Source organism: Durio zibethinus, chromosome 16, assembly GCF_047325235.1.
Source record: "Durio zibethinus cultivar Kanyao isolate XHJ-2024 chromosome 16, ASM4732523v1, whole genome shotgun sequence".
NCBI classification, from domain to species: Eukaryota; Viridiplantae; Streptophyta; class Magnoliopsida; order Malvales; family Malvaceae; genus Durio; species Durio zibethinus.
In genome coordinates, this window is record NC_143177.1 from 2,575,500 (window position 1) to 2,597,372 (window position 21,873).

The following is a 21,873-nucleotide window of genomic DNA, read 5'->3' on the forward strand; positions in this document are numbered from 1 at the left end:
TGCTTTTTTGACCGAACAAGCAAAAATGAGTAGTAAAATTTTCATTGTTTAGTAAATAAATTAAAAAAATAATTTTTATGAAAAAGAAAAAATTTTTACAATTCTTTGAAATTTTACAAAAGTTTTTACTTTGAAAAACTATTACAATATATATATATATAAACTTTTATTTAGTTGTACCTTAACATATATGAATGTATGATTATATATAATAAATCAATAAATGTTTGCATATTTTTTATTAAAGTAATATAAAAAATTAAGATTAATAAAAATTTTTAAATTATTAAAAATAATAAACTTTAGCTCAAGAACAGAGAACTTTCTCTGATACTAATTGAAAAGGATAAATATAAAAATAGCTCATATATTATATATATTTTATAATTTAATGCTTAAATAAATAAAATTTTTAGTTTTTTACTTTAATTTTTATTTTGTTGTCCATTTTATTGGATAAGATTAATATTGTCAATCAATTTATTGATATAACATAAATATTTAAAAAGATATTGACACATATCAACATGTTTAATTAATTTTATATTATCAATTATCACGTTAGTATTAAAAGAAATTTTTAAAAAAATTTTAAAAAATTATAATTTTTTTTTTAAAATTAAATTTCTAAAATATTTTTAAAAATTAAAAAAACTAAAAAACTAAAATTTTTAAAAATATACAAAACTTAAAATTTTCAAACAATCTCAAATATTTAATAAAAAATCTAAAAAATGAAAATTATAATAAAAATAAATTTTCCTAAAATTAAAAAAATCACAAAAACTTAAAAATTTGAAAATAATAAAATGTAGAATTTTTTAAAAATACATAAAAATTGTAAAAAAAATTTAATTATGAAAAATTTTCATTTGTTTTTGAATGTTACAATTTTATTTTTTATATATTTTATGAATTTTTTTATTTTTATTAAAATTTTAAGCTTTTTTTATTTTTACAAATTTTTTTTATTTTTTTAGTATATTTCAGTTTTTTGAATTTTTCAAAATTTTTAAGAATTTTTTTAAAATTCGTCAACGAAGCTCGGAATGGTGTGGCCCATACGTTACCAAGGTAAGCTTTGGATGTTAGCTCAGCTGAGATATGGGTTGGCTAGTGCGCCACTTTTATCCAAGACACTAAGGGTATTAATGTAATGTTTATATTATTTTTAAAAGATAATATTTTAATGTAATATTTTTTTATTATTATTAATACTATTATTTTTTACTAATTATTATTGTTATTTATTAAATTATTTAATTTAATTTTATAATTTTTTAAATAATCTCATGCAAAACCGTACACCATTCTAGTTTTTTATTGTTTGTTTGATTGTTTCTCGTTTGACTCTGACCCATAATTTGAAACCACAAATTATCAGTAAATTTCAAGCCCTGTGAGTTGGAAAAAAAAAAAAAAAGCAAAGAGAGAGATTATAAAGTGACAAGGGGTGAGGAAAAAATGTACTGTTCGAATGGTTTCAGATTAATTTTTTTTATTTAATTTATTTAAATTTAGATAATTTATGTTTTAGTTTTATTTAATTACGTTTTTGAAAAAAATTAAAAATTTAAAAATATTCTAATCGAATTATAAATTATAAATTTTTATAAAATAAAATCATTATTTTATATTTAAATTTATTTAAATATTTTAAAATAATATATAAATAAAAATTTAATTTACAAAAACTAATGAACGAATCTATAAATTTTGATTATAATCAATTTAATTTTTAAAAAATTAAATTCAAATATAAATAAAATTTTAAAAAATTTGTAATATTATATATTAACCAAAATAATCAAATGAATCCGATATTATCATCTGAATGACAAAGGAAAAAATAAAGTATATATACACTTTGTTTTTTCCTTTGTCATTATATATATGCGGAGCATTGGATGCTGCAGTTGGCAGCTGCCCATTTGGATAATTACATGTGATGTAAAATCTAAGGTCGTCATAAAAAAAATCTTGGTACTACTTGTCCTTTCTGCATTTAACAAATATTAAATATTTTCACTTATATAAGTTTGTGAAATAATTAGGCACACAGGTCATTGTTCGCTAATAACGTTAGGCAACATGATAAAATTCAAAGTTGGATCCCACACGTCTCAAAATGTTGTCCCTGTGTCCTTCAACTTTCATGAAAAAAAAACAAACATTTTATCATCAAAGCCCGCCATTTTTGTTCTTTTTGTTTTTTATTTTTGCATTTCATTTAATTTTTAAATTCATCCAATTAAAAAAGCTTTCAGATTGAAAATAATCCATCACATTATCGCAAATGAATGTGTCATTTAAATTTTAATATAAAATCTATATATATGTAAATAAAAATAGTCTTCTAATAAGATCTACAATGGACACTTGACTTTTTTTGTTTCGCATAAAAGCAAAATGGTCTGTTTTGCTTAAGATAAGATAAAAATTAAATAAAAAAAGATTCTAGAAAATGAGAAGAAAGCGCGTAATCTATACTTATATAACCTGTCAATAATATAAATTTATTATTTTACCCAATGAATCCATGAAGATTTTAGAACATCATTGGTCGTTTAGTGATTAATATTGACACATTAAATATTAAAAAAAATTTCTATAAAAAAATACTTTAAAAAAAAAAAAAAAACTCATAACATCAATAAAAATTGCAAAGATTTGATTTTTTTTAATAAGTAACACTTTCATTATTAAGAAGCAATAAAAAAGTTTTGAACTTTTTTTATTGTTGCAAATTTCATATTTAAAATTTCTAAAAAATCTAGAATAAGCAGATAATAAAGAGTTAATAAAAATAGAAGAAATACAAATTATAAAAATAGTATATTTAAATTTCAAGTGCTAATTATGATCATTATATTTTATTTAATATAATATTACTCTAATTAATTGTTGTCATATAAATATTGATCCCATGAAGCAGGGCATTTACACAAGTTATTATATTATTGCATTCATCACGTGACTGCACGTAATTGATAATTTCATTAGATGTGTCATGTGGTAGTCAACTATTATAAGTCATTTGTCATGTAGCACACCTAACGATAAAAATATTTTTTTAAAAAAATTTAGAAATCACATTATGACTCTCCTAGTGTCTTCCCTTCGAATGAAACAACATCAATCTTTGGTTTTTGATTAGTTTGAATCCAACATTACTAATGGTTGCCTGAATAGATATGGAAACCGTTTTGTGATCTTATTTGCTAAAAAACCAAATTTCATATTAAAACTCAAACTTTCTTTTATTAAAAAAAATATATTGGATAAAAATTTAGATAAATAAGATATTAGATGGAAAATGAAAAAGTAAAATAGGAAGAGAGACCATCAATGATTTTTAAGGGATTTCTAAGAATATATAGGAAAAGAAGCGTTTGTATATGACACTCCAATCCCATATCGATATGTTTTGAGGATCTATTATGATATATAAGTTGAAATTTAAACTCAAACTTGTAAGGCATATTTTATGAAATAAAACTGTGAGACCTTCGAATCAAAACAAATAATACCTCGCAGATTGGGTATGAGTCTTCATAAATGATATCAGAGCAATTATTAGTCAAATGAGAGTTAAGTGCTACACATTGAAGCCACCTTTAAAATCTTGTAGAAATTAAGTGTTACATGGTGGAAGCCACCTCCAGAATCTAAACGTTTGGTTGATCCTGATTATGTGGTTATGTGATTTTATGTGTACTTTGTGATGGGTTTAAAAAGGACATCAAACTTTAATGAGAAAAGTTTGTGACACCTCAACCCCATATCGAAATATTTTGAGGATCTGTTATAATATATATAAGTTGAGACTTAAACCCAAACTTTTGAGACACCTTTACGAGACAAAATCGTAAGATCTTCAAATTAAAACAAGCAATACCTTGCAAGTTGGGTAAACATCTCTACATTGGACCTTACTGTAAACAAATGTGACACGTCTCATAACCAAAGTCATTCTAATGGCGACAACATCAACGATAGTGACCAAAAAAGATGACATTAAGCCTCCCGAAACCAATACAAAATAGCTTCAACTTTTTCTCCCTTAACCAACCTTCTCAAAGCTCCGTCTTTTTCACCCACTAAAAATTTTTCTTCAAACCGATAAGAAGGTAGAGAAGTTGCAACAGAGAAGTGGAAGGCTTTACTTACAATGAATGACATTAAAGAATGTTGGAAAGAGTGGCGACAAAATTTGGCTTTGAAGTTAGATCTAAGATTTTCAAGGAAAACTAAAACTGGAAAGTTGATCGTGACGTTGAGAGGAGTTCAGAGGTGGCTTTCGTTGGATTGTCAACATCGATAAGCAATGGTTAACATGATGGTACGATGTTGATTTCTAAAAAAAAAAGTGATTTTTTTAATCTTTACATTAATGGAGAAAGAAATCATAGACAAAAAAAGAGAAAGAAAATATGATAGAAAAAAATTTTTGTTAGGTTGTCAAGTCATCAACCATGTGGCATTTTACTATCTTATAGACTAACATGTGGTAATAAATGTTGATATGGTTGATTACATAGCATCAGACATGGCACCCCTAATCGTGCCATCAATTAAGTGATTGCACGTAACTCTTTTTTTTTTTTTAAAATTTGACATTGCAAAAAAAAATGTTTATTACCAACAAAAAATTTCTATCACTAATTACTGACGGATTACCAACGGATTTTACTAATGGAATAAAATCCATAGATAATCCATCATTAAAAGTCGAACGTGACTTGCCACCAATTTTATCGATGGATTTACTAATGAAAATATATGTCGCTAATAGTTACCAACGGTTTTATTGACAAAAAAATCCATCATTAAAACAATTTTTAAAAAATTAAAAAAATTTTTTTGACATTACCAACAACAATTCTATCAATAAAACCAACAATAATTTTTTTTATTACCAACAAAATTTGTTTCGATAAAATCGTCGTTAAAAGTTAAAATTTTGAAACCCCCCACCATTGCTCCCCCTTACTTTTCCCCCCAAATTTCCTAATCCCTACTTCCTTCCCCCTCATCTCTCCCACTCTCTCTCTTCCTACCACCACTTTGCCGCCAGTCGGCCATGACCTTATTCCCTAGCTCTGATTAGTTTTTTTTAATGAGTTTATTTATTTATTTTATTAAGTTTAAGGTTTATTTTTTGTTATAAATTTGTTGAAATTTGTTTAGGTTATAGTTTTAAATGTGTTAAGTTTTTGTTAGTTAATTATATGTTGAAATTTATTTGGGTTTTGATTACCAATTTGTTAAGGTTTTGTTGGTTTTATGTTTATTAAAATTTGTTGATGATATATTTTTATTGTATTTTTTGTTAAGTATTAACGATGAGTATTGTTAATTTTTGTTTGGATTTATTTTTAGTATTGGTAGGGAATTTATTTTATTTGTTGAGTTATTTATTTTTTATTTGTGAAAGTTTTGTTGACATTTGTTGGGTTTTGTTATATGTTTTTAACTTTTAAATGTGTAAGATTTAGGGTTGGTTAATTTGGGTTTGATGTGTATTAATATATATATATATATATTTGTATAGATGTTTTATATTTAATATTTTTTAGATTTTAATAATAATTATAGAAATTAAAATTATTTATATTGATGTGAGGTTATAATTTATATATTACTAATAACTATCTCATTTTGCAATTATACATTATTAATATTTATATTCATTTTGAAATAATTTATATATTTAATAGTTTAGTGAAATTTATATAATACTAATTATTGAAATATTATAGTTTTATTGTATTGATCAAACTTAATATAAATAAATTAAATTATTCTATTTTAATCTTCTTTTTCATAATCTATTCGTGAATATATGTTATGAAAGTGGGTTTAGGTGAATGTATATTTTGTAATAAATATTATTTTTTATTCATTTTTGTCATACTAACTTGCTTAATTTTTTATTTCAACTACTTTGAGAGTAGAATAAGTTTTGTACGTAGAAATGTCTTGATTAGAGAAAATCTTTGCAAAACCGATAGAATTCCAGTAAGAAGGCCAAGCTTAAAGATAAAATTCTATCACTAAAACAGATAATATTTTTTCATGAATGTGTTGTCTTGTAGTATGTATAATGAATTTTGCAAGATCATTTGTGCCCTTAATGGATTATTTGTTAAAGTAGACCAATAATTACCTTATATCACTTAGATAATTTCATTTCGTATAACAATAATAGCTCATATAGTCAATCAATAAAAATGTTTAACACTTTATATGACTTTAATTGCTCATATTTCAATTCAATTAAGGTTTAATAATGAAAAAAGATTGCTTTTAAAGGTACTCTTGTTTATATGTTAATGGATACATTACTTAAAACTTCTATAAAGAGGAATTTATTAGATATGCTTATTCTCAACCAAACTTTATTGGTTATGGGAAGATTAGATGTTTTTGTGCCAAATGTGAGAATAAAAGGTTTTTGAAAGCAGATACTTTGCATAAGCACCTTTATTATAAGGGATTTACAATAGGTTGTATGAGTTGGGTCTCACATGGGAAGTTAAAAGCAAGACAACCTTCTTCAATAAACAGAGATACCTTTAAACCGACAGAGGAAATGATAATAGAAAATTCCTATAGTAGAATGGTTATGGATGCTATGTATCCTGATTTTAATGTGGACATGGCAAGATAATTGGGTATGGATGCCAATAAGGCAAGAAAACCATCCATAGAAGAGCCAAATGGAAACGCAACAAGCTTCTATTCTTTGTTGATTGATGCGAATGAACTGTTGTGGGCAAACTATATGAAACACATAATCCTCTCTGTTATGTCCCAAGTTTTAAATTGTAAATCAGAGTTTAACATTGTGAGTCATATTTTGATAATCTACTGAGTATGGTGAAGGATATGTTGCCAATGGATGATAAATTACCATAATACTTCTACAAAATAAAAGAAAAAAGATGACAATATTGGGACGTGGTTATAAGAAATTTCATATTGTTTAGTTTATGGTCATCTTCAATATGTAAGGCATAAGTTTAATGGTGAGACAAAAAAAAAATTTCTTATAAAATCTTACGTTATATGTTATTAATCTTGAGACTTTAAAGACTTTATATGCCAACTAAAACTGCTAAATATATGAAATGGAATGCTTGTCACCAAAGTCATGATGGTGTGCTTCAACATCCTGATGGTGATGCTTGAAAACATTTCAATCACAAACATGAATCATTTGCACTTGTAGTGAGAAATGTACGATTATGATTATGTGTTGATAGTTTTTATCCATTTGGTCCAAGTGTGAAACTATACTCTTGTTGGCTAGTAATGATAGTGGTATATAATTTGCCATCATAGTGTTCCAAGAAATTGAAGTTTCTATTTTATGAAAGTTACTATCTTAGAAGAACTTAATAATTTTACACTTGTTATTGCCAGTAAATATGCAGAGATAGATTTAGTAGAAGTGATTTGAGCTTAAGAATGACAAGAAGAAGAAGATGATGATGATGATACTGATGATGATAATGATGATAATGATGATGATGAAACACATGAGTTTGCTTCTTTCAATAATGATTGATGTATGTGTAGACATCGAATTTTGTCCGAATCTACCAATTTCCAATCTTTGGTTTAATAATAATAATAATAATAATAATAATATTGATTTAATTAATATAAAAAAATAAAAATAAAAGTGATAACTGATAAAAAAAAAGAGGAAAAAAATTAAAATGGCAGTGGTGCCTTACATGCCACCACTGCCACCCACCTTATCACCACCATCTCCAATCCCATTGGAGCCCCTGCACCTTACTTGCCCCAACTGCTCAAAACCATCAACCTTACCCTACCATCACACCCATACCTCGCCAGACGTATGCTCCATTGGCTACCACCATTTTCAGCCCTATAAAGCCCCCAACGTTTCCCCTTTCAGCCTCTCTCAGACACCTCCTCTCGAAAACCTTCGAACAGATATTCGAAACCTCTAGACATACTACCCTCAACACCCTCTCATTTCAAGCCCAAACACTAAGCCAAACCTCTCCCTTCAACAACCCTAAGTAGAACCCACACCAACCACAAAAAAAATAAAAAAACAAAAACAAAAAGACAAACACAGTCCTCCCCGTATGGAGAAACCTCAACGCCGAAGCTCTCTGCAAGAACAAAAAAGTCAGATCAATCTTTGGTTTACAAAAAAAAAAAGAAACAAAAATCTTCAAACCCCGATCTACATTGATCGGGGCTTTTTTTCACGAAAAAGATAGCAGATCCGAGCTCAGGGGGTTGAGAAGGGCATTTTGGTGAATTCTGGAAATTTTTTTATCATCGACGATCACCGATGGCGACCTAACGGCAGTTGGCGAGATGGCATGGCATTGGACTCCGGTCGAAGCCAGAAAGCATTTTCAGACCAAAGAGATTTTTTTTTTTTAGCAAAAGAAGAAATGAGCAAAAATTTTTTCTTGAGGTTTATATAGAAAATTAAACAGCTCAAAACGACATCGTTTTAGCAGGGGAAGATCCACGCATAGACCCGGACCCGACCCGAGGTCTGCGCAATAGACCCGATAACCTGGCTTCTCAGCAAATCTGAATCGATTTGACTAGACCAGACCGAACCGCTCCCTCGATCGGCCCGAATCGCTCCTTAGCCGGCTCAATCGAACCGCATGCCAATGCGAACCCCTTTCGATTCAACCGAACCGTCATTGACCAGACCGTTGACCGGTTCGATTTAAGTAAAAAAATTTTTTTTTGATTTTTTTTATATATATTATTTTTTTTTATTTTGAATATTTTTTATATTTATGCATGATGAATTTTTAAGTTTGTTAGGATAAATATTTAATTATTTTAATAATAATAAAAATGAAAACAAGTAAGATAATAATTAAAAATATATATTAAAAATGCTTAAGAAAATAATAATTATAACTTAAAAAAAATAATAATAATAAAAAAATATTTTTTTTATTTTTCTTGCCTAGATGTTGGAGGGAATAAAAACATATTCCTAAAAATAATTTTGCCTAAATGTTGAAAAATTATTATTAATAAATTTTCATAAAAAAATATGTATATAAGCAATTTTTAATTAATTTTCAAAAATCACTAAAATCGAACTTGCTCCGAAAATTTACCTAGATGTTGGGGATTTTTAGTGATGTTCATTTTTTCTTAACAAAATGAAATTTTAAACGCTAATTCTTAAATTTCAAAACCTTAAAACCTCATAACCTTTAAATCCAAACCCGAAAACCCAAAATCCCTAAAATCCAAACCCTTAAATCAAAACCCCAAACCCCATATTTTAAAACCAAAACCCTAAAATCTCCAAACTCTAAAATCAAAATCTTAAACCTTCCATACCCTAAAATCCAAGCCTTAAGTCCCTCTAAACCTTAAAACCATACCCTAAAACCCTCAAAACTCAACCCGAAATCCTAAAACTGAATTTTCAAAATCTTAAAACCCTAACCTTTAAAACCTCTACTCAAGCCCTTACTCAAAATATTCTGAAAGTCCTAAAGACATGTGTGAAAATCTCATTTGAAGTAATTTGTTACCGAATGCCGCCTAGATGATGGGGTGTTTAGGAAACTTTACTTCGTTAAGTTTTTTCACACGAGTTCTTAATTTGCATTAATAATAAGTTTAATAAGTAAAAGGTATAATAGTAAATTAGATTCTTAAATATAAACAGTCGCACCTAAGCTCTGCCTAGATGTTGGAGAGTCAGGGTGGTCTTATTATACTTAAAAACCCAACTTTTAAATTACATTTTTTTTTACATGACATTCATTGGCATACATACGTTAGCATGTTATCATCGATAATTGTTTGCATTATTCTATCTTTAATTTATTGTTTAATGATAAAATATTTTATAATAAAAAAGAATAATACATTTTTTTTTTAAAATTTGTGATATTATAAAATAAAATAAAAATAACATTTCGAAAGAAATAATTCTTGGTACTTGCTTAGATGTTGGAGAGTTACTAACAATTATTTTCTATAAAGATTGTTATTTCATTTTAAGGATTATCGTGTTAAATTTTAAGCGAAAAACGTTATTTTAAATTCTTCCTAGATGTTGGAGAATTTTAAAATAATTCTTTAACTTTAAGATTTTCTCAATATTCCTAAATAAAGAGCTTTAGCAAAATTTTATTTTTCCAAATGAAAGGAATTAGTGTTAAATTTCAAATTGAAACCATTTTTATCCAACACCGAAAATAGCGCATAATTAAATGGTACCAAGTTATGGGCGTTGTGGGGGTGCTAATCCTTCCCCACATGTTACCGATTTCAGGACCTAACTTGATTTTTCATAGATCAAAATTTGTCTTTTCGATAAACTTTAAACTCGCTTTTATAGTTTTATTGAAAAGATAAACTTTTGGGTGGCCAATCATACATTAATAAAGATTGGTGGTGACTCATTCATTTATTTCAATTTTAAAACTCCTTTACGTCTAGCGGTCCCAAAATCGTTACGATAGCTTGACGATCCACTAGAGACTTTAATTCGAAAGTCAAGCCAAAACTTTTAATTATGCGCTATTAAAAATTATTGGATTTAACTGGTTTTATTTGACATTTCATTTAATCACTTTTATTTTGATTTTTCAAAAATATATATGTTAACAAATAAGATAAATTGTATGTTAGTCGTGATTTTATTTGCATGTTTATGGTATTTCGATTAATACATTATTTTGCACACATTTTGCATATTCATCCATGAGCTCTAGACCTGGGCTCTATCTCTTTTAAGAAGAAGTGAAGTAGCTACGCTCTCATGAGGTGATAACCTCCGCATTTGCTAGCGAAACACTTTCACTCAGATTGAACCCATTCCATTAGTAGCCTGTAATGGGTGAGGATCGGGGAGCCTTACTAGTCTATAACGGACAATGATGTGAGGAATAGTCTGGGAACCTTTAGACACGTAAATCTTAACTCGACATATAGTAAGCCGTAAGGTCCAACCTTAAGAAAAAGTCATGCTGTCCCTTTTATGAAAAAATTACCTAAACTAAGGCACTATGTATATTCTGTTATGATGTATATTATACTTGCTCATTCATTTACTCATTTTTTATTTATTTGTTCTATTTACATTATTAATTTGTTTAATTTTTTTGTTGTTTTCAATTTTGTTGCATGCATCATATAGGTACCATATTTCTTAGAGGGTATTGTTTTGGATCAATCTTCAGCAACAAAAACTTTTAGAAAACCTAAAAGATATCATCTATGTGTAAGAGCTACCTAGAGGTCAAGAGCCAATCAGAAAGTACTCAGGGGAAAGAAGGAGATTGCTTAATAGATGGTCACATATCGATGCTGCCACAATTAGTGCATATGGATCTCAATTAGAATGATATATCAGAATTAAAAGCTATTTGGAAACAGTGGAAAACAGAGAGAAATGAATTTTTTTTCAAGAAATACGAAGACATGACACTGCTTATGTCAGTAAAGATTGATGAACAGCTAATGAGAGTCACAATACAATTTTGGGATCCATCTTATCGATGATTGGTATTCAACTAAGAAGACTTGGCCCCTATGATTGAAGAATATTCTTCTTTACTCTAGATAAAGTCTACCAATCAAGATAAGATCTATTGGAAAGAGCATAAGACTATTGGATATAGAAAAAAGTTAGCTAAGATCATGCAAGTAGGGGTTGAAGAGATAGACAAGCATAAGAAGGAAAAGAATGGGGTTGAGATCATCCCATCAGCTTTTTTGCTTGAGTACATAAAGAAGTATATTGATACTGATCAGGGGTTGGATGTGTTTACTTTGGCTGTGTATGGATTGATGATATTCCCTAAGGTGTTAGGGTATATAAAAGCATCAGTGGTTGATTTCTTTGAGTAATTAGATAAAGGTATAAACCCTTCACCAACTATTTTGGCAGAGACTGTTAGATCACTTAATTTTTGTCAAAAAAAAGGTGAAAGACAATTTATAGGGTGTGCGCAATTGCTTTTTGTTTAGCTCAGAAGCTTTTTTTTAAGAAAAAAAAACATCATTTCAGCCATTCTCCGTTCATTTCGTCCCTATCAAAAAGTTTATTGCTAAAAAATGAAGGAAAGATTAGACAAAAGATCAGTGGTTGGCATTCTTTCTGAAGCTCACTAGCGAGAATGTAACATGAAAGGCACCATCGATGCTTCTGATGGCCATCTTGTATAGTTGTGGAGATGAGTCATGGGTACCTTTGTTAGAAATATGGAAAGCAGTAAGTTATGCACCTATTATGGTTCAAAGACAATATGACTCATGACAGTTCATCCCTATGACTTATAGGCTTAGTTCACTTGAGTTTGATTATGGAACACCTGGTTATGTGAAAAGAGTTTGTGAAATCATCAAAGCATGAAAGTAGGTCAACCAAATGAGCCCAGCTAGATTCGTAGATAATGTTACAGAAGGTTACCTTGTGTAGAGGATGAAAAGGGTTAACGAAATTAAGCCTCTACCAGTCGATGTTGTAAAAAAGTTACCAGTTTCTATTTCAGTGCTGGTATTATCGACTTTTGAGATCTTCCAACGAGAGTTTGAGATTGAAAAGAAAAGATTAGAGAAAGAAAAGATGGCTATGATGGATCAGATTAACCAACTAAAATATGATTTGATGATGAAAGATAATGTAGTATAGAAGTTGACTAAAGAGTGAAAAATATTGAAAGAGGATGTGTAAAATTTGCATCAAAAAAATAAAAAATTAAGGTTGGACAATAGACCTTTGAAGGGATCCAAGAAGGATGTAGAAAAATTATGAGATATAGTGGAGTATTGGAAAAATAGAGCTCGAGAGAACAAAGAAATGATCTTTACAGTCACCAAAGAACAACATGAATGGAAATAAAAACTTTCAGGAGTTTCTGAAAAGGCAGCAAGGTACCAAAGAGAAAGTGAGAAGCTAAAAGCTGAACTAATGAAGGAATAGAATAAGAACTCTAATTTGCAAAGTGAGAAAAAAGCTCTAGAGCATGAATTAATGAGTTTGGAGCTTCAACTGACAAGCAATCAAAGTCACATAGATAAGATTTTGGCTGAATGGCAAGAGAGAGAGGATTATTAGGCTTGCACTTGTAATATGAAGGTAGACGCTCGAGAGATGTGAAAAGTAAAAAGTTTAGGGAGGCAGCAATACATCGAACATTTGATTGCTCAAATCTATAAGGCTGTTTGTAAAGCAAGCAACATGGTTGAAAAGGTGAAAGCACTAGAATGAGAGATTGTACCAAACCAAGGCCACAGTTAGGGATTATTTAACTTTTTGTATAAAGCTAAGGAGCAATATGCTCAAATCAAATGTTTTTATAGTTTTAATGCAAGAATGATCGAATGATGTATAAAGACTCCCATGGTTAATTAAAGTTTCTTTTTGTTTCGATCGATCTAAGATAGTACCTTAATTTGCATTTCATTTATTTATACATGCATTTTAATAAATGTAAATACTAACAACAATATCAATGATATTATATCATGTGATCTAATTCATAGTTAATAAACTAAGGTTCAAGGATAGTAAAGCCGAAGAACCAAAATCAGTCAATTTCGTATAGATATAATACTTGTTCTCAGACTTGAGCTATGGAAGAAGAGAATATAGCTCGATTTGAAAGGGTCGAAAGGGCACAAGAGGAGATATGAGAAAAAGTGATGGAAATACAACAAAGTATAGAAGCATAAATGGCTGAATTAAGATAACTATTGTCTAGTTCAATGAAAGGAAAATGAGTCACTGGTGTATCAAGGACAGGGGATGAGGTTAATATGGAAGAGCCATTATACCCTCTGGGATTCACTCCACTTCAGGCTGAGGTTCAAGTTCCTCAAGGTATACACATACAACCATCAAGTGCATAGCCATACCCTTATGTTAATCATTCTACAAGTCAACAATTGACCCATTTGAATACTAACTTGAGACCTATCCCAGTTAATCCCATCATGGTGCCAAATCTTGATGACCCTGTTGAACAAAAGAAATCTCACGAAATATCGAAACCTATTATAAATTCAAAAATTTGAAACAAGCATGACCAACTTAAGGAGAGGCTCAAAGTGGTTGAAGGTAATGACATTTATAGGGTTGTTGATGCCAATGAGCTAAGCCTAGTGCCTGACTTGGTTATCCCACTAAAATTCAAGACCCCAAAATTTGAGAAATATGATAGAACAAAGTATCTTTTCGCTCATATTACCATGTTCTATAGAAAGATGATGGGTCATACTTATAATGATAAACTATTAATACACTGTTTTCAAGATAGTTTGACTGGTTTAGCAATAAAATACGTACAGTTAGATCAAAACAAGATCCATTCATGGAAAGACTCGACCAAAATGTTTTTGCTCAGTATAAACATGTCTTGGTTACAGCTCCTAATAGGTTGTCATTACAAAATATGGAGAAAAAATTAACGAAAACCTTCAAGAAATATGCATATTGGTGGAGAGATGCAGTGGCCTAGGTCCAACCACCACTGACTGAAAAAAAGATAATTGTACTATTTATCAACACATTTAAAGCCTCGTACTAGGACAGGTTGGTAGGGAATGCCATGAAAAACTTCTCTGACATGGTAATTTCATGAGAGATGATAGAGAATGCTATCAAAAGTGACAAAATTGAAGGGTCCAAAAAGAAGATAGTAACTTTAAAGAAGAAAGAGCAGGAGACACATGCTGTCACTCAAGAAAAATCTCTTGCACCATCTTTTTATCCTATATAATCCATACCCCCTTACTACCTTGCCACAAACCAAAATTTTCAATAACCATATCATTATCGGACACCCCAACAACCACTACCCAGACCAAGCTTTAATCTTCAACCATCCAACTACACCTCTGCACCCCTAACTCGACTATTTACCCAACCAACCTACCCAAATAGCTATCAAAGAAACTCATAGAATAATAATAATCGAGAAAGACATCATTTTGACCTAATTTCCATGTCTTACATCGATTTATACCCTCAGTTAGTGAGAGGCCACCTTATCGCTCTTTTTTATGCAAAATCATTAAAACTACCTTACTCAAGTTGGTATGACCCTAACGTCAAGTATGATTACCATTATAGAGTTACAGGACACTATATTAAAAATTGTACGGCATTTAAACAAAAGGTGCAAGGTTTGATAAATGATGGGCTTTTATTTTTGGATACCAAATTCAAGCCAAGTGTCAGTGGAAACTTTTTATCAGATCACACCAAAGGGAAAATCAATATGGTGGGTAAAAAAAACTATGTAAAGATCAAAAGATACACGAATGAAGTGAAGACCCCTTTTGAATGGGTGTACGACTGTTTGTATGAGACGGGCATGATTCAACCATTATTTTTGGATAATAACAGAAGTCATGAAGACCCTGACCATTTTTGTAAATACCATGAGAAAATAATTAGACATTCGATCCAAAGTTGTGAGGTCTTTAAGTGAACATTACAGAGTTAATGGATGAGACCATCATTGAATTCTATGATAAATGTGGTGGAAATAGTGTGAATACAATAGGTGACGAGCGTCCTAGCAAGTCTTTTATCCTCAAACCTTTTACTACCTACTATGATGAGAAATCGAAAGCTCTAACTGAGAAAACCATCTCCTCTTCCAAGACACTGATGATCATTTATATCCCTAGTCCATTCCCTTATTAGATCAACAAAGTAGTCCTATAGAGATACGATTATGATGTGGTAATGTAAGGGTCTGATATGACCTCAAATAATCCAAGTACAAAAAATACTATCAACATAATAGGAATAGAAGGAATGACCCGAAGTGATCGAATTTACACTTCTGAAATGTCAGAAAGGACTAGGAAAGGAAAAGATAAGATAGAAGAAGAAGACATAAAGGAAAGCCAAGATTTTTAATTGGTGGTAAGCTTGAAAGTGCAAGTTAACAAATCGGTATAAAAAAAGAAGCTTGTGAGTTTTTAAAGATCATTAAACACAATGAGTACAGTATGGTTGACCAGCTAAATAAATTATCAGCTCGTATTTCTTTACTATCACTACTATTAAATTTTGACCCGCATAAGAATTCTTTGCTGAAAGTGCTCAACTAAGTTTATGTCGAGCATAACATTTCTGTTAAGAAAGTAGATCACATGGTTGGAAATATTATAGCCCTGAATTTCATCACCTTTAATGATGAGAAAATACCTTCGAAAAGATGTGGTACTGTTAAGGCTTTATATGTTACTGTCAAGTGCAAGTCTCACATTATGACCAAAGTGCTGATTGACAATGGATCGTCTATTAATGTTATACCTCTGATGACATTGTCAAAGCTTTCAGTGGATCTTTCTCACATGTGAAATAGTCGTATAATTGTAAGAACGTTTGACAGGGCACGAAGAGAGGTAATTGGTGATATAGAGATCTCATTACAGGTCAGTCTTTGTACCTTCAATGTTATATTTCAAGTAATAGACATAACTTCTGTATATAGTTATCTATTGGGAAGACTTTAGATTCACACGACCAGAGCTATACCTTCATCCTTACATCAAAAGGTAAAATTCATCATGGAAGGAAAACAAGTCTGTGTGGATGGTGAGGAAGATTTATTGGTAATAAAGACCTTAACTACTCCCTATGTTAAGGCATTAGAAGAAGTGATTGAATGTTCATTTAGAGCTTTTGAAATAGCAAATGTTACTTATGTCAAAGAAAGGTCAAGGATACTGATCTTTTAATTGTCAAAAGCTACAAATATAGTGATCAAGCAAACTGCTGGCAAGGGTTTGCAAGTCAGACAGGGCTTAAGAAAAGCTCTACAAGGAATCGTAAAAGCATCATAATCAATTGAAAATAAAAAAAGATAGGGGTTAGGCTATAAGCCTACAGTTGTTGATAAAAAGAATGTAATGCTGGACAAGAAAGAAAAGAGAATGGCATGCCTCAAAGGGTAAAATTTGATTGATAGATTTGTATGAAACCTTTTATTCAGCTAGACATGTCTATCCTGGGTCGACAGAAGTTGAACAAAGGGAACTGGTAATGGGATTGGAAGAAGCTTTCTCGCGATTTCAAGTGGAAGTAGATGAAAGAGTCATGCAAGATGAAGAGATCTCTTTTTTTAAGAGACTCGAAGAATTATGTACCATTTTTGTTGTCCTTGAACCTTTTAACTCAAAAATTCCAATTGCTTCTGCCCAAAAGCATGCGGGGGTTAAGTGTGTAGGCTTATTTTTATTATCTTAATAAAATGATGAATGCAATGCATTTCACTTATACCATGTTCTCTATTTTTCATTTTTCTTTTCTTTCATTACCATTCTCTTTTCCCTTGCCAAAATCAATATATATTTCTTTGTGATTATACCCATTTTTAGGTTTTGTAATATTGAACATTATTGATAACCAAGGCAATAACACCAGTTTTGATTTTGAAAATTCGATTCACATTATCGAGCTTGATAACAATGTTGATTTAGAAGACTATGATTTACTTCATGATCTATTGAAATGGATGGAACAAGAGGAGAAAATTATAAAACCCCACCAGGAATTAACTGACCTGTTAAATTTGGAAGATGGTGAGAATAAGAAAGAAGTTAGGATCGGTACTTCATTATCATCGATCGAGAAGCAAAAGCTGGTGAGTCTGTTGTAAGAGTACGTGGATGTATTTGCATGGTCCTACCAGGATATGCCCAGACTTAACGCGAAGGTGGTTGAGCATAAGTTGTCTTTAAAACCAAAATGTCGATCAGTACAACAGAAGTTGAGACGCATGAAGCCAGAAATGTTACTAAAGATAAAAAAAAAAGTAAAAAAGTAATTTGAAGCTGGTTTCTTAGAAGTAGCCAAGTACCTTGAATGGGTAACCAATATAGTCTCAGTTCTCAAGAAAGATGAAAAAGTTAGAATGTGTATAAATTATCGAGATTTAAATAGGGCTAGCCCAAAGGATAATTTTTCATTGCCACATATTGATACCCTTGTGGATAACACTGCTAAGCACTCCACTTTTTCATTCATGGACGGTTCTCTAGCTATAATCAGATCAAAATAGCTCATGAAGATATGGAGAAAACTACATTTGTGACAATGTGGGGCACGTTTTGTTATAAAGTTATACCCTTTAGGCTAAAGAATGCTGGTGCCACATATCAAAGGATGATGGTCATTCTCTTTCATGACATAATGCACAAGGAGATAGAAGTATATGTTGATGATATGATAGCTAAATCTCAATAAGGTGAAGATCATGTTGTTAATCTCAGAAAGCTTTTTGAAAGATTATGAAGATACCAGCTTAAGTTGAATCCAACCAAATGCACTTTTATTGTTAAATCTAAAAAATTATTATGGTTTATAGTCAGTGAAAGAGGTATAGAAGTAGACCCTGATAAAATTTGAGCCATTCGAGAGTTGTCAGTACCACACACACAAAGGGAAGTGAAAGGCTTTTTAAAGCAATTGAATTATATTTCTTGCTTCATATATCAACTTACCTTGAAATACGATCCAATCTTCGGGTTGCTTCATAAAAATAATCCTGGTGAATGGGATAAAGAATGCCAAAATGCATTTTAAAAGATTAAAGAGTATTTGATAAGCCCACCAGTGTTAGTACCACCAGTTGTAAGAAGACCATTGATTTTATATCTAACAGTTCAAGAAAAATTAATGGGATGTGTATTAGGGCAAAGAGATGAAATTGGCAAGAAAAAACATGCTATATACTATTTGATTAAAAAGTTTACGGAGTATGAGGCCCAGTACCCTCAAATAGAAAAAATATGTTGTACCTTGGCTTGGACTACTCGTAAACTCAAGCAATATATGCTCTACCATATGACATGGCTAATATCAAAATTGGATCCCCTCAAGTACATTTATGAAAAACTATCTTTATCAGGCAGGCTAACGAGATGGCAGGTCATGCTCTCAGAATATGATATTATGTATGTGACACAAAAATTCATAAAAGAGAGTGCAATTACTGATTTTCTTGTCAATCAAACTATAAAAGATTATGAACCTATGAAGTTTGAGTTTTCAGATGAAGATTTGATGGCAATCTTGCAGGATGAAAATAAAGAGCCTGTAAGAGAAGTATGAAAAATGTTTTTTGACGGGGCATCCAATATAATGGGGCATGGCATTGGGGTAATGCTAATATCCCCAGAAGAGAATTACTATCCTTGTACCGCAATGTTAGATTTCATTTGCAAAAATAATGTTACTGAATATGAAGCATGTGTCATGGGGTTACAGATGGCCATTAAAAAGAAAATTGAAACACTAGAAGTATATGAGAATTCAGCCTTGGTGATTTATCAACTAAAAGGTGAATGAAAGACCAGGGACTTGAAATTAGTGTTATATTAAAAGCACATAACTGGCTTGATGAAGTATTTTAAAGAGATCCAATTCAGCATGTTCCCCGAGAAGAAAACCAGATTGCTGATGCCTTAGCTACTTTGACAGCAATGTTCAAGTTAAATAATAGTACGAGAATTCAGCCCATTATAGTATAAATGAAAATTTCACCAACCCACTATTCAAACATGGAAGAAGAGGTAGACCGATAACCATTGTACTATGACATTGTACAATATATCAACTGTCAAAACTACCCAGAGTAGGCTTCAGAAAATGATAAAAGGATCATTCAAAGATTAGCAGTAAGTTTTGTGCTTGATGGAGACATCCTGTATAAAAAGAGTCGAGATCAGATTTTGTTAAGATGCATCGATGCTATGGAAGTAAGAAGGATACTTGAAGAAGTACACAAAAAATTTTTTGAAACACATGCTAACGGGCAAAGGATGGCCAAACAGATTATGAGAGCTGGTTATTACTGGTCTATAATGGAAAATGATTGCATCAGTTATGCTAAGAAATGCCACAAATATCAAATTTATGTAGATAAAATTCATTCCCTTCCAGTTTCGCTACACGTCTTGGCACCACCATAGCCTTTCTCCATGTGGGGAATGGATGTGATCGGATCCATAACCCCAAAAGCTTCAAATGAGCATCAATTTATCTTTGTGATGATCGATTACTTTACAAAATAGGTAGAAGTAGCTTTGTATGCTAGTATTACGAGATCAGTGGTGTGTAGATTTATAAAAAGAGAGATAATATGTTGGTATGGGCTCTTGAAAAGGATCATCTCAGATAATGCTAGTAATTTAAACAATAAAATGATGAAAGAATTATGTTCACAGTTTAAAATCAAGCATCATCAGTCAGCACCATATCGCCCAAAAATGAATGGTGCAGTGGAAGCTGTGAATAAAAATATCAAGAGAATATTGAGAAAAATGATTGACACATATAAGGATTGGTATGAAAAGTTACCTTTTGCTTTGCTTGCCTATAGAACATCAATCCGAACCTCCACAGGGGCCACCCCATTTTCACTAGTGTATGAGATGGAAGCTGTATTGCCGATTGAAGTGGAAATTTTTTCTTTGAGGCTGTTAATGGAGACAAAATGGGATGAGGCAGAATGGGCTCAGGATTGTTTCAAGCAACTGAATTTTATTGAAGAGAAAAGGCTCTCAGCACTCAGTTATAGATAAATGTAAAAAAAAAAAAATCATGCGAGCACATGACAAAAAAATACGACCCCAATACTTTTGCGATGGCAAATTGGTTTTGAAAAAGATTTTGCCATATCAACATGACAATAGAGGAAAATGGATGCCCAATTAGGAAGGTCCATATGTGGTAAAAAAGGCTTTTTCTAATGGAGCTCTGATCCTTGTAGAAATGGATGAAGATGAATTATCAAATCCTATAAATTCAGACACTGTCAAGAAATATTTTGCATAAAAAATAACAAAAAAAATAATACAAAAATATAAAAAAAATAAAAACAAAGAAAAAAGAAAGGAAGTGATTCAGATTGAAAACCCGAAAAAGGCGATTTGAATTAAAATGGGTCATTTGAGCTGAAAACCTAAAAGGACAGTTTGAATAAAAGTGAAGCTCGGAGAAAGTCTTTCAAAGAACGAAAAAATGACACCAAATGGATGAATTGTCACCAGAATTAAAAGAGATGACTTTTAGGGGGCAAGTTCTCATTAGTCACATATATGGGGGCAAGGATTGGTCATATTAAATCACAGGTGACAAGATCACAAATGTAACGAGTTTTTAGAAAAGACCTGATTTAAGTAGGTCAAGGTCGTCCAAATGTTCATTATTTAGAGAATTTCTATTTGATTCTTGAAATACTCTTGAGTAAACTATTCTTTATGTCTTGAAAGGCTTATCTTTCTAAACCTAATATACCCCATTAATGACCGTGTTTCACACCTAACTTTAAACCTGAATCATTGCATTTGTCATTTAAAATTAAGAGAATGATTGATAAAGTTCATAATAGATCAATGCATCGCTCAAAAAGAGAATGCAATATAAGGATGACAGAAATAGTAATATGAGGGCAGAAAGAATGAAATAAAACTGATTGATCATTGAAAACAAAAGAGAGGAGATAAAGAAAGGATTCAAAAAAGATTTTAGAGCGACTAAAAGCTAAATGGGTCCATCATAAGACAGAGATTTTTGATCGAGAATCGAAAGATTTAGAAAGATGAGACTACTGGAAACAGCTTTTAAAGCTTGAAAGAATTGAACCAAAAAGTTGAATTAACTTGGATGAAAATGCATGATATAATACGTTGATTGCATCTTTGTCTTTTCATTCATCATAATCATTGCATATGTCACAAACCTATTGATAAGTTGCATAAAAGATTTCTTTATGAGACATCAAGAAAAATCAACATTTTTCTTTTCAAAATAAAGATGATGGCCTAAAACATGATGTGTTATTTGTGGCATGATTCTTA

General features: G+C 30.6%; 1 protein-coding gene across 1 annotated transcript; it reads left to right on the plus strand.

Annotated features, from left to right (window-relative positions):
• The first annotated feature begins 19,153 nt into the window (after positions 1-19,153).
• LOC149514200 (uncharacterized) lies at positions 19,154-20,595 on the plus strand. Its single transcript, XM_089745707.1, has 2 exons — positions 19,154-19,333; positions 20,239-20,595. Exons 1-2 carry the CDS (start codon positions 19,154-19,156, stop codon positions 20,593-20,595), a joined length of 537 nt encoding a protein of 178 aa, XP_089601833.1.
• Positions 20,596-21,873: the final 1,278 nt, after the last annotated feature.